The following is a 15,020-nucleotide window of genomic DNA, read 5'->3' on the forward strand; positions in this document are numbered from 1 at the left end:
CGTGGCACGAGCGGGAAAGGGATGCTATTAACAGCGTTAGAGAGAAGAACGTGAAGTAAAATGTTGGGGAGGGGGAGGAAGAGAAAAGTATTTATGAAGTAAATGAAAGGGAGTAGGCCTTATTGCGTTATTTGGGTATCTGGTATTAGTAATACGTAAAATTCACAGTATATATTAGCCGTCTAAATACTTCATATTTAATGCAAACAACGTCAGGCTGCCTTTTTCGAACGTCAGATTAGTTTTAATTGGCTTCGTGGAAGATTTTTCTCCGCGAAAAAAATCTTTTATCCAATTTGTTGCGTACTTACGTTACTCCTACCATCTTCTTCTAGTTGGAATAATTTGTTTTAGCTGCGTACGTCATGTGGTGAAATAGAGAGAGCGAGGTGATTGGAGGCCTTCCTATGGGTTCGGCGTCTTCCAGTAAGTTATTACGTCTGCGGGCCCTTCGGGGACATGGGCTGCCCGTCATCCGCGCCCTCCACTCCTCTCCAATCCGGCAGCGCCGCTGTGGGTGACGGGCGAGTTATTGGACCGAGTCCTAATTGGCCCACTCGCTTCCGTTACCTCTCTCCAACTGCACCTTCCACCCCTGGGTAGTGACCGCACTTCCCGAGCTCACGGTGAACCAAATTTTTTTTTCGACACAAGTTATACTCACTGCGGCTCATTGGTTTAACACGGGATAGCGTCGCAATTAAAAGTAAATTTAAATACTTGCGATAGAATAAGAAAGCCGCAGGGAGCAATTAAGTATCATTAAAAGTAGCTATGAATTGCAGTGGGTGCCTTCCGCAAATTCTGCTTCATTGAAGTGTGAAATTGACAAAATATTACAGAGTATAAGTGAAAGAGGGAGTAGCAAAGGAAGTCTGGTTTGCTAGGTAATCATCGTTGAAGAGGCATCGCAAAAATTCGATATTCTGAAATTTTACAACATTTTTGCATCTCAGCACGTCGTAAAGGAGGCAAAACAGACAACAATGGCACAAATCAACAAATATGCCTCGATTAATTACGAAAAATATATATGCTTATTTTTTATCATACTGCATCAAGACAGCGTGTGTTCCACTGCAACTAAGCGTGCTAACGATCCACAAGCAATTTAACGATGGAGGGTAAACCTTGAAGAAAGTGTTTTAGGTGAATATAAAGGTGTCATTTCACGTAGAAACTCTGTAAATGTTATATGATAAAATATTCCGATGGGTCGGAGATTATTTTTAGAAATTTCTATAAAATACTGAAATGGTAATGCCGCATGATTGATTATTTATGGTATAATCTGCAGCATTAGTTGATGGAGCCATTTTAACGCACCAATACTTCAGCATCTTCGGATGCATTCTAGATCTTCCTACACATTGAACGTTGTCGCTTGTCCAAAGGAGAGCAGTTTCCTCCGTAACCCATGAAAGATCGCCCACGTATTCCGGGACGGATAAATGAAGGGCTCATACACGCTTGATTCCATAGTTCACCGATGAGTGGTGGCCTCCCATTTATAAACGCGCCTATCTCGAGACACGGCTCACATCCAAACCCCTATATAACAGTCGTCTGGAAAACCATTTGGTGCCGAAGTCTCCCTCACCTCCACCTTATAGCGCCCACCCACACACGATTTAAGTCTCCCTTTTCCATCTAGAAATCCCCTTCCTCTCCCTTCAGCCCCTCCCACCTCCAATCCCATTTCTATCTCTTACCCCGCACTCATGAGTTTTACATTCGCGGGCGCATACGGAGCACTGTAAGTGATTTATAGACGCGACACGGGGGCGTTGAGTGGACAAGTTATAACGACGCAGTTTGCAGGGCAGCCATTTAACCGACGCTTTTCCGGGCGATTTATGGCCGCGCCGCTGCCGTGGATGGATGGAAGAGAGGAAAGGTGAGAGTGTGGAGTGAGGGTATCGTGGGAGGGAGTTTGGTGGGAAGGTGGGAGGGTACAGCGACCCCACGGGAAAGAAGTCTGCGACCTCAGACCTTCGTCTAAAGTTTTTTCTACATCTTTGTAAATGAATTTGTATTATAATCATATTATAATGTGAATTAATTGATGAGCAAGTACTTTGACTGCAGCTTACCTTACTCTTTATTATAAAATTATAAATTTACACACAAAATTAATTCGTTCACACTTACTTGGGACTTACGCGCCTGAATAATCAATATCATTTTTTTATTTTCACAATCATCAACCTATTTTCATAAACCTAAGTACCTCAGTTTCATACAAACTAATTATTTTAATAAGTACTTGATTCCTACGGAGCCGACGCGTCGATAAAGAAAACTTTATTATCATCTATTTCCTAAAATTTACTGTAGCAAATCTACTTTTATGATAAAATCATATTTATTTTATTGGCCAGTATAAATAGATCATTAATTCATTTCTTTGCGCATTCGAACAACGGCATGTAAAAATACCTCACATTTTTCTTCCCAATAACTGAAAAATGGCTTATTTCTATTCATTTTGTTACTTTTTACGCAAAGAACTCACACAGTTACATATTAGCTCGTATTCAATAGGGAGCTAATTATTTTCCCGTAAAAAGAAAAACTACTCCGAGAAGAGTATTCAGGTAGAGCAGTCTGAGTAAGTAACGACATTGCTAGCGGTTATTGGCTTTAGCCCTTTTGATCGGTGGGATACGAGAATCTCGATGGAGGAAGACCTTTTAATCGGTGGGATATGAGAAACTCTAAGGAGACCTCCACTTTTGCCGTCAGAGGAGCGTTAGCCGGAGTAGTCTCCGGAGATAACGTCGATATCAAATGCCGAAGGAGTAGTCTATGAGGATGTGTGGGATGGGCCGGATAATGTATCAAGCAGGGGCCACCACGTCAATATCCACAGTGGTGAGTGGGTGCCGGGCGGAAGCTATCTATCGCTTATGCAGCCGTGTCTTCCGCGGTGGGAGCAATTAAAGGCGATACCGTTGGGGATAAATAATGCGCATCATCGCGCACCGGGGAAGATAAAGCGATTGTTTTGCACACGAGTGGATCGGGAGCGGAAAATGAGGATGAGTAACTCAAGGGAAAGAGGGCAGCGTGGATTCCGGCCGACGATAAATTTAATGTCATCGGAGAAGAACTCTCGATCAACTGGACGGGCACACGTCAAACGGGTCCCGGAAAAATAGCCTCCGCATGGTAATCAAGCGCGAGTTATTAATCAAAGGTATAATTGCTGCTTTCACAGAAGAGAGTATTCAAAATTGTCGACAGGCTTTGCGAGTGTATTTTCAAGTAAATATGAGGGCATATCGTCATGCCTCGAATGAATGATACGTATTTTGAAGTGTCATTCCCATCTCACTCGAATATCAACATACGCTGAACATAGGTAGCTGTGATAAGGGTAATGTCCCATTCTCTTTTTCCCATTTCCTTTTGCAAAGAAAAATAACATTTACCTCTCAAACGTGAGTTTTACATGGTTTTCAGTGACGGAAAAAAATCACAGTACTAAAGATGAGGATAATCTGATGTACCTCTATTAGATTTTCAATGTAATAGCCATATTTCTTTCAATAACAAAAGTTTCTGCATGCACGACCCGCTATTCGCTTAAACATACAAATCCGACTATTTTCAAAAGAAATAATTAAGCTTAATACGCTGTCACTTTACAATTTAAATTTCGTCTGGCCTGATGGGGGCAATCACTGACAAAACTTGAGTCATGCTTCAGAATTTTTTCCGACTATCATACGATATGAGCCTATATTACCGCTATTGGTGCGTTGCGTTGCGTAGCTACGGTTTAAGGCCATATGGCATCATCACTCTTTATAAAAGAAGTGTTAACATTCTGAAAAGCCAATAATATAAATAGGAAAATGATCACTCACTCCATCTGCCTCTACGGTGACGGGGTGTTAACACTGTACATATATGGCTACGTAAAGAAAGTTTGATAGCCCTGGTGAAGCCGATAGTAGATAAAACCTACTAGATGGTAAATTAATGTTATGGATTTAAGTTATTTTTCGAATTCCACGGTATGGAATCTTATATTAATGTTAAACAGCTATTATCTCAAATTTGACATATATTCTAAGCATTGGTATAGGCATCAAAATTAGATCGCCACAGCACTCTCTTGAGACCAGGACTGCCTGAAGGCCAAAAGAGCCATGGCAAGTGGGAAAAGGACACTCACTTAGTCAGCGTCTCCAGAGAAGAGGTGTATATGGTTCCGCCGACATCTATGTGCACGGGCGCAGTGTAGCGCGATGCGGCGGCGACGCACGGGATGCCGGAGATGGTGTTGGCGGCGGCGGCAGCTGCGGCGGCGGCGGCCGCGGCCACTGCGGCCTTGCCCCCATGGTGCCCGTGGTGTCCGTGGTGGGCGTGGTGCGCGTGGGCCGCACCCCCCACCGGCGGCCCCACGCCACCCGCGGCCCCGCCGTGGTGCGAGTTGTAGGCGGCTGCGGCGGCGGCAGCGGCGGCGGCGGCGGCCGCCTGGGCGGAGGTGGAGAGCGCCGAGGCGGCGGCGATGGCGGCCGCCGTGGAGGAGGAGGAGGCGGCGGAGGAAGATGCGGGCGGCGTGGGAGCGGGCGTCGGAGAGGACGAGTTGTTGGACATGGTGGGCGAGGTGGCGGGCGAAATGCTCGGAGACAACAGCCTAGAGGGGGCGAGGAGAATAATTAATAAAGGGATGGAGAACGTTAGAATATATAGCAATTTATGAAAGATTTAGCTTTCTCCCCTAGAGAATGACTGACGTAAATAGTTTACGGGTTTCCATCCGCGTTAGATCCTCCATACTTGCCGACGTTTCGATGAATGACTTATTCATCTTCGTTAGGGCCGATGATCAATAATAATTTTTATTCCATCTAATAAAATAGTGGAATTAGAGTAAACACTCATCAAACAATATTAATCAATTCCTTAGTACTGACTGCAAAGCGTACTCTTCCGTATGTGTAGTGCAATTTTTCCCTGATAATAAATCGATTTTAATCAGGGCCGTTGATCAACGGCCCTGATGACGATTAATAATTCATTCATTGAAACACCGGCAAGGATACAGATGGAGGATCTAACCCGGTAGGAAACTCTTGAACTGTTTACGTGATAATAATTTTTATTCCATATAACAAAATAGTGGGAATGAAGTAAACCCTCATCATACAATATTAATCATTTCCTTAGTACTGACTGCAAAGCGTACTCTTCCTTATGTGTAGTGTAATTTTTCATGGTAATAAATCGATAGGAAGAGTATTATTGAAGTTATTATTGAGTATTATGCTTCGACGTTCTAGATGAGTGTCATTTACCAATCAGATGTATTTTATCATTGAAATGTAGGGTATTAAATGAACTCTAGAAGTCGTGCTTCGTTTAATTAAAAGAGCAACTTTTAAATGAGCGCTAATCTGCCATGTAGGTTGCATTGTTATGCATAAGAAAACGTTTTATTCTCGAAGAAAATTAAGAATTGTATTGCATACCCCAGAATCTATATCGCACAATCACGCGCAGCACAGCAATATCGTTCATATAGCACTGCGATGGCAATACGGGCCCGGGATAGACTTTTACATACAAGTAGAGAGTTGATACAGCATGGAAATCTGAAATGACGTGTTTTTGGAAACTTTCGAAAAATCATTAATCCATCTGACGTGAAATTAATTGCTTAGAAAAATCACAGATGTCACGATTTTAGGCATAACACTTAAATTTGACGAGTTCAAATAAATTAAATATTATTTTTTCACCAGTGCTCTGATAATTTCATTCAGCGAGTTATTGTTTGCGTTACTTTTACATCTATTATTGCTATGGCTTGGATTTAGAATATACTGAACTGGCTCCACTGAGGCCATGGAGCTTCTTACATGCAAAATCATCGCCCTTTTTCATTTAGGTTCCTTCAATTGCAAGTTCTGCATTCACTTACCTCATCTTGACTGGACCCCCACCCGCGTACATGCTCCGGGATGACATGAGCATTCTCTCCTGTTTCACCGAATACTTCTCCTCCTCCTCACCGGCTCCTCCGCGAAGGTCGCATTCCCTTTCCCTGCAAAAAAGAAATCGTCATTAGTTCAGGCGAGCAGAAGCCAGTTTGAAGTACCAGCTTACACACAGTGAAATGTGCCACTAAAAATATTGCCCGTAGCCTTTCGCGTTCGATTATAGCCACATTCAAACGTCTAATGGCAGCATGAAATACGTTCGCTGCCTTTGAATTTTTGCGAAATCCGGCTGGAAGAATCATGGCGCACATTACCATTTGGTCGTAGCATTGCAAATGGATTTAATGGCAGGGATTAAAGTGTTTATTCTAACATGGCTTCGGCGGTGCGTGAAAAAATTTCCTCGAGCCCCGTAATATCTCTGAAGCACAACTTGACGTAGGGGTTTGGAGAACTGCCAGCGCTATTGAAGCGAAGTAAAATTGCATTTCGACCACATATGCACGTAATGCATCGATTGATTTCGTCGTTCTCGACTGGAAACATAAAAATATTTATGATACGCATTGACAAGATTCACCTGCATCTACTGCACATAAAGAGTAATGAGAATGTGTGATTATTGATTTTTCTATATTATTCGTTACCGCAGATCATCGGCACCTTGATTTCTCTTACTGCTACAACACTCTGACTTCCACGCGACTGGTTCAAAAATAACTCTTTACCCGACGCTTATTTCTAAGGTGGGGATATTTTTCAATGACACACTTTGTCTCTTAAGTGTCGTAGCACTGTCTTAATAACCTCCAGCAGAACTTATCAATGGAGACATTTTCAATTAACCGAAAGAAGATTGCGTAAAGGGTCTAGATGCTAATTGAATTGCAGCGAGTCAGGTTAGAAAAACAATTCTCGGCAAAATCAAGTGGGATATCATCTTTCACGAGGTTTATACGGGGATTATTTATTGCCGACACTCCGGTAACCGAGGTGGGATTATAGTAGTAGATCAACTACTTAAGTGGAAGATATCCATGTCTGTTGGTGAGAGCCCTTAAACCAGCCTGCAAACCGGATCCCACCAAACTATGAGGTGGGGAACAGAATGAGTTGCCGGCGCAAAATGGCATTTGCAGTGGAATTTCCGCGGAACGCCTTTTTGCTCCGGAGAGCCCATCATCACTCTCGCGCAATGCTCGAGCCTAACGGCATAATTATTTCATGACAAAACGCGAAACTCCTCTTCTATCGTTTAGTTACAAAGTCCTTATAAGCAAGAAAAGGATGAAAGTCACAGAAAAATACGAGGGGGGCCACCGCCAAAAAAAAAAGAGTTCGCGTTGCGGTGCCGTCGCCGACTTAGCTGCAAATAAGATATGTATCTCCCATTTGATGCTCAGCAATAGAATTACTCCTAATATTTAATCTTAGCTTTGCACTTCGTTATCCATGAAGTGAATAATTCAATGCTCAATTGAGACTGCTATCAGACATTTTTGAACACGCAAGTTTTCGAAAAGTTTCCAAAACAATTTACCGATGGTGATACACTGCTAGAGAAATAGAATGCGCACTTATACGTTGAAAGGAGAACATGGTATCAATATTTTAAAATTTAGGGGTAAAAATATTGGCGTATAAGAACTTTAATTATGTTTGTATAAAATTGTAAACAGAAAATGCTTAAAAAATAATTACTAAATAAGAATCACAAATGTGCCATCGGCTTTCACAACGGCGCGCGGCGCACTCCGCGAGTAATACGCTGGCACGCCGCCGTGATCGAAATTTTAACGTTCAAACCTATGTTTACAGAGAAAAAGCAAAATTATACATTTCACTGTGAATAAATCAAAGGCTTTTCGCCCTTCGAGGCCATTTTAATTATTTCCGAAAAGTCTTTCACGTACCAGCATGAGATGTAAACAAAGGGACGAAACTCTCACTCCAGAGTGTGGATGCATTTATAATGAGCGTTACCGAGCCTGAATCTGATTCTCAGCGGCAAGGTGAGCGTAATTAGTGAGAGTGACAACTTTTACAATTAGTGATTACTTAAGAATGATCTATACGGCACTCTTGCTTGATGCAAATGGGAGAGAATACAAACAAGGGTCGGCCAAACATTCGCTGACTGTTCAGCATAACGCGTATGAGACAATGTGAGAGAGAGAGGAGGCTGCATTGTTGATTTCTGGTCTCGGAATGTTCACTCTCTGCGCAGACATGGTTGGTATGGGCCATTATCTCATCGCGTGCTTCTCAAAGGTCAAAAAGGCAATAAGTGGAGGGCATGAACCCCAAGTTGGCTCAGAAGGTAAACCTAGTGAAAGTATCACTTGGAAGCGTGGCATAATAAATGCAATTGCCTAGGATCTCATGAAAATATTACCTGAATCGCCCCATCCCATATATTGTGATTATCAAGCAATTTCTTCTAAAAATTAAATGAATAAGTAATACTATTTTCCGTGAGAAACCTCTAGTCACTAATGATACCTTTCTTGTTTTCCGAGTGGGTTAATGAAGTTTGCCGACGATCATCCAGTACGTTATACTTTATTACGAGCAGTTTCAAAATGTTAGCCTATTGTGATACACCTGAAAAAATGCGCACTTAAACTTGAAAGCAAAGCATACTGTCCACATTTTATAATTAAGGGGTAAAAATATTTTCATATGAGAAAATGAATAAGCTTCGTATAACTTTCGTTAGGAAAATGCTTAAAAAATAACAAATAGATTGAAAGAAAATAATCATTAAATTAGCACCGAAGGAATTTAAGTTTCCGCTACCGTGTTTCTAGTAATGCAATTTATTTTAGATTTCTTTCACAAAATAAATGATTAGCTTCAAAGATATGCTGTTTTTCTTCCAAGTAAAAAAATCATGAAATTAATTGATCAATTTCGTTATGATTATCACAAATGTTAGCTATATTTCAGAATTAATTTCAGCGTTAAATTAATTCCTTTAGTTTTAAATGCATCAATCAAAGTTCAACTCTTCAGTTTCGGCTGCTTGAATAGTCAGTTTTAATTAAATATATTTTTCAAAGCCGCGAGCGAATGCGGCAACGCAATTTGTTTAAATAATTTTAACATTAATAAGTCAACAGCGTTATTTTAGTTAAAAATAATAAAAACTCCAAACATGGATAGAAATAGAAAAAATTTAAATAATCAAAAACGTCAAATTGAATTTATTTCTGCTGAAATCACTTTATAAAACGATGAAAACAATATCTCTTTTCCTCTCGTGTTTACAACAATTATTGCAAGGTAGACAAGATTGTTTCCTTCTCCATTTTGTGTGCACTTCCCGTATTCACCGGCCAATTCCCCTCGTAACATCCTTGTACTACTCTCAAAACACGCGTGCGCCCGTTCTCCCCCTTATTTACCTTCGCTGCGGCGCGGGTCAACTTTTTTCCTTTCTTCCCTTGTCTCCACTCGCACGAACCAAACTCTTGTGCGCCGTTCGCGTGAGAAACAACAGCGATGATTGAGATAGAGGGGGAAGGGAAGGGGAGAAAGCATATTAAGGAGGAAGTAGGAGCACACCTCCCATTTGGATATCTCAATTAACCGCGGCCGACCGTCATCTGTGTGTACTTTGGGAGGCAGGTGGGCCCAGCACACACGCCTACGAACGGACCAGCAATCCATTTCAGCAGTGTCTGCCGCGGTGCGCGGACCGGAGTTTTCTGCGATAGCAAGTAGCAAAAACAAAGGATGCTGCGGTAGCGCCATGTGTGTGCTGAAAATTATGATCGGATGTGAAGAGCACTTAGTTCATCGAGTGACACGGGTACTTAGGTAAGGACGTCTCTTGTGGAGCGATGGTTCAAGAAAGCGCGTCAGCCTCGGGCGTAGAAAAACTTATACTTTTGGTTGCAAGATATGGGTTTTGAGGAGGCTAGAGGTTAATTACTGTTCAATTATCCTACCGATTAAGGTAGGTTTCTATGGTGCAATTAAGGAACATTCTGGCAGCCTCCCCTACCTTAATGTAATTCCCTTTCCAATTCATAATAAGGCTTAAGGCTCGAAATTTTGACGTAACATAAACTCATGTATTCTTATTTCTTAAAATTTTAGTACCACCTAAAATGTTCATGAGGTACATTTTCACTAGGCGATGATGTAATCCGTGAAATTATAGATTGGTTAAAAACGAGAATTTTGTGCATAAAAATATCTTTCCCAAGTTATTTTGGAAATAAATGTGATGAGACAGATTAGAATTTGAAGTATTTATGCTATGCTCAAATTAAAAAAGTGTACATTTATTACATTGGAAGAATGGAAGGAGATGGGATAAGTAAAAACTTCGTGTATATTTTTCTAAGTTCAAAGTCAGAGAAGGCCTCAAATCGATGTGCTTTGAAATTATAATGAAAACCAATGGTGCTTGGGAATCACTGAAGAAAGCAGGTGGATCGATTTGAGCTGCCTTCGCTGCTAATTGAATAAAATTTGCATGAATTAACCGCGTACTAATAATGTCTACTCAGAACCTTCAACGGAGTGTATTCCATTTCGCATTCGTAACATCTTTCACGCGGACTCTGAGCAATGGGAACCTCTTTTCCGATTCGGACTCCCTTATCTCCGCTCGTAAAAAAAAGAGAAACACAGATCGCATGCAAAAAGGGGATCTCGGTCTCTCATTTGGCCTCGATTCAGAAAATCCCTCGGCCCAATTGAATCATTATTGAAAGGGGGAGGGAGCGGAGCTTCCGATGGATCCTGGCCGACGAAAGACGCGTGGACGGATCGAACACGCAAACCGTTTCAGTGCACGTGATAGATGATCACTGGCCATCTGAACCGCGGACAGAACGTGATTTGTGTTTGAGGAAGGATGATTTGTGAGTAGTTTCTTTAAAGGATTGAGAGGAAGCCCCTCATTTTTTTTAAAGAGACCGTTTCGGCGATGGCGTGCCATTTCGTGCGGTCGAACGCTTTCGAAAGAAGAAAATAAAATAAAAAGAAGTAAAATAAAATCGGGTGCCCCCGCCATTATTTTATCTCATTAATCCCGATATATCTCTTCTCCGTGGACCGCTACCATCCCACTTTCAACGCGCCAACCCTTTCCATTTTCCCGTCTCATGACCGGAGTCTGCTGCCACCCCTCCTTCCTCCTTTCCAAAACTCCTCCCCTCGCCCTCTTCCTTCTCCACTTTTTCTTATGGCCCACGCGAGACCGCCTCCTTGCCTCGCCCGCCAATTAAGCGGCACGGGAGCAGTTGCCCACGACTCCCTCCTCCTCTTCCTCCCCATCTTCCGACGACGTGCCGTGGCACCCGTCTCCCCGGCAACCTCACAATCTCACACCACCGACTTCCTTTCTTTATGCCTCCCAACTTCCGACACTCCAAACATTATCCTTCCTTCTCCTCTTCCCCTTCTCAAAGACTTGGCTTACGTGCCCGAAATTCACTCCAAGTTCGGGCATTATCCGGCCAGGAGGCGTTGAATCTTCTTTGAGGTGACTGAAAATTTCGGGATCCTATAAATTAATATTTTAAAGATGGTAGCTAAAAATTTCAAGTTTGGGATTTTTGATCGTACCCTTTTCAAATTTCCCTTTTAGAAATAAAATTTATGTGTAAAATAATAAATGAGTCAATTAATTTTTACCTGCCCCTTATTCCCTTCAAATATTTGTACAAAATGTATGAAAATACGGAAATCATGGATATAATTCCAAATTAGCATTTTTGGATCAAAATTTTAAGACCTTCTCATAACTCACAAGCTACAGTAATTGAGTTTGTATCCCCATTGCCATGCTCATAAGCTTGTATTACACCAGTTTCTTCATGATCATGCATGCTTAACGAACGAATAGCTCAATGTTGGAGTTTTGAAGCACCTATTAAATAAAACAAATGTAAACTGTCATTTTCGGACATTGGGTCCCATGGTACGGCGGGCTGTGTGATGCCGTCAATCCACTGCACAAATTCGGGGCCAATTAACAGACTCTTCGTCGATATTTGCCTCTCCGCAGTGCGTTGGCCTTTAGAGACGGGAAACGTAAATTATGTGTGAGGCTGGTAAATTCGCGCACAATGCCGGCCTATGGTTGATGTGCCTAGCTGCGCCTTGTTCTGTCTTCGGATATTGCTAGTCTAGACTTGTAGCTTGGGTGTCGGCATGAAATTCGTGGGTGCGTGACTAACGAGGAGAGTGGTGAATTCAAGGATGCAGTTCTTCAGTGTGACTGTTACCGTTGGCAAGGATATTATAACGACTTTAACGAGCTATAAACAATTCAAGCTGATAATTAATTCTAGTTTTCATACTAAATTCAGGTAAATTCATGCGATACCGCATACAAATATTCTAGCCCGCAGGTTTAATTATATTCTACTACCTACGATTTCTGCGGCTCATGTCAATTGTGGGTTTACCTTAATGTTGGATACGCAGATACTATATTTTTATGCATATAAAGAACTCATCCTTGTCCTCCAAATGCTCGTTGTTTTTAATAAATAGAACATCGCTCCGTAGTTAAAGTTAGTGAAGATAAGATTTGACGCAATCATAATACAAAAGTTACTAAATGTAATCAGTTCTTTAGTTGTTTTTCATTGCAAAAATGGGCTATGAAAAATGGACATAACGGAATACTCAAGAAACATAATATTAAATTTCATTGAAATTTATGCCATAAAACCATATTGTGGTAGTATTACTCTAATTTTTGTTGCTAAAATACTTTAACGTATTCAAAGTATACAACGCCAATTAACGCCCTTCATCTCAGTCATTGGCAACAGCTGCACCATTTCCGTCTCTCATAATAATTAAACTCACTCTAATTCGATCCGTTACATTATTTACTTTCTCTTCTCTGAACATCCATCCTCCTTATCCTGGTCTCCTGCATTTAACACAAACAAATTGGAAGAAGGAAATCATTTAAATCCGTTTTTACGTCCACCGCATCGTCACATCCGCTATGCGATTTCTTCCTTTAGTTTATTGAAATTATTTCTCGGAGTCACACACTCCTCTTCCTTCTGATTGCAGACATCAAATATCCAGACTTGCTTCTCGGGAAATCCGAATTCTTCGCATTCTCCATCTGTCCGCCAGCCATCCGCCGCAAAGGTGTTCGTTAACCTTGCGGAATCCAATCCACTTCCTCCGAGACCTCTCAATTATTCGTATGGGACCAATCACGAGCACGCAAGCGCTAATTTAGAACGCAATCATCTCACTCTCCATCACGAAAGCCATGTGTGCTTTTTATGCTCGTGCTGATAACTCTAATATCGATGATATTGTTCCCACAATGTCACAAATGCAACATTCAACGCATAGACGTCCGTACCCATTGTAATTGCTTACTGCACGTAGTTGTAGTAGTAAGCATTATTTTGGCGTATTTTTATGTAGAGAATAAAAATGGAAAGAAGTGCATGTGAATGAAAAGTTTAGTTGATGTAAGATTTGAGTGGAGAGCTCTAGAGTTCGACTAGCTAATCTCAAAATCACAATAATGATGATGTTGTTGAACCAAATTTCAATGGGATTTATTTGCAACGAGACTAAATTGGCAATCCATTAATAAATCATCGTAGACCAAAAATTCATTTGGCTTTAATGAAATACTTATCTTCTTTTTTTAATTCGGTAAATACGCAATGAAAACATTAAAAAAATATTTGGACAGCCAATAAACGCTACTGATGTAAAGGTAGTTCAAGTAATGTCCATGGAAGAATTATAAGTACTAACTAATCGTAAGCCCATAAAATTTTAAGCCCTAAGAAAATGTACATTGGTTATTTGCAGTGAAGCGGAGAAAGTGATGAAACCGACAAAGGCTTCTGCAAACGAGTTTAACACCAGGTACAATAAAAAGAATCCATGTTCATACATGTTTGGCATGAATCGAGCATAAAATTTGTCGAGTCAACTAATTTAAATGCGTATACGAGTGCATACTTATGGTGGTATAGTACTTCCCTTGTGTGGCGCCTCTTGTGGTTAGTGAATTCGTCCATGATGTTTCTACCTGCCTCGTGGACCACAGGGTGTTTTGCGTGCCTTCCGCAATTAATCAGTCAGGCAGTCAGGTACCCGTGCTCCCCCTTAACTACCCACATCGGAATCCAAGCTATTTACGAGCCTTCCTGGTAGTGACAGTAGCATGTCCATTTCCGAGATTTTTATTTGAGGTCAAGGGGGTCAAATTATTTATAGCCCATGCATAAATTTCCGAAAATCGTTTAAGGTTAATTTCCTCCACGACAGAAATTTACTAGGCAACAGAAAACCATAATTACAGCTCGCAGACGGATCGCAACCAAAATAACATCGATAAATCATAGATACTGAATCATCTATTTAACAGCGTTGACCGCAGAGCATCTACGTAATTTCATTTTCGCAGAGCGAACTGTTTCCTGTCGTAACAAGGATAAGGCAATATGTAACACACCTTGAAGAGGACAACTGTTCATGTAAGACTTTTTATTTTCTATGTGTGCTTAAAATCTAGCTGAGGATGTGTTTTGAACACTGCATTCATCACGGTAAAGTGATCATGCCGACGGAATTCAATAACTGTGAATTTTACCCATATTACATATTACTAAACTAGATTTTTTCCCTGGATGTCTGAATAGGTTAAATATGAAATGTCTTCCAGACCAACGAAGTACTATTAAAGGAATATAAACGTCTTGCACTGTAACATTCCTCTCATTTTTTAATTTAGTAGAAATTTTGCCAGTATAATATTTAAACAAACATTTTATCGCATGAATTATTTTAAAGAAATTGCTCTTTGAAGGAGAATTTCAACTTAAGCAAATTATCACCATAAAAATTCAAACATATTATCAACTTAACAAATAAATTTATTATCACCCATCAATGCGGATTCTAAGAATGCTCGAATTACCTTTTTTTATAAAATTTATGAAGAAAACTTACATATTTGTACTTATAACCTGTAACCCTACGGATAAGGGGCGAGTTAAAAAAAGTATGAAATGCAAAATAAAATAATCAAAAACATCTTTTTATCACATG

The 15,020-nt window shown here is 40.8% G+C and overlaps 1 protein-coding gene across 1 annotated transcript in view; it reads right to left on the reverse strand.

The window, feature by feature from the left end:
- The window catches only part of LOC124167328, a 356,503-nt gene that overhangs the window by 114,419 nt on the left and 227,064 nt on the right, over window positions 1–15,020 (reverse strand). The window contains exons 2-3 of the mRNA XM_046545316.1: window positions 5,936–6,058; window positions 4,184–4,648 (exon numbers count right to left, since the gene is read on the reverse strand). Coding sequence (XP_046401272.1) covers window positions 4,184–4,648; window positions 5,936–6,058 — 588 coding nt within the window. The remainder of the gene's footprint in view (window positions 1–4,183; window positions 4,649–5,935; window positions 6,059–15,020) is intronic.

Source organism: Ischnura elegans, chromosome 1 (genome assembly GCF_921293095.1).
Source record: "Ischnura elegans chromosome 1, ioIscEleg1.1, whole genome shotgun sequence".
Taxonomy (NCBI): Eukaryota; Metazoa; Arthropoda; class Insecta; order Odonata; family Coenagrionidae; genus Ischnura; species Ischnura elegans.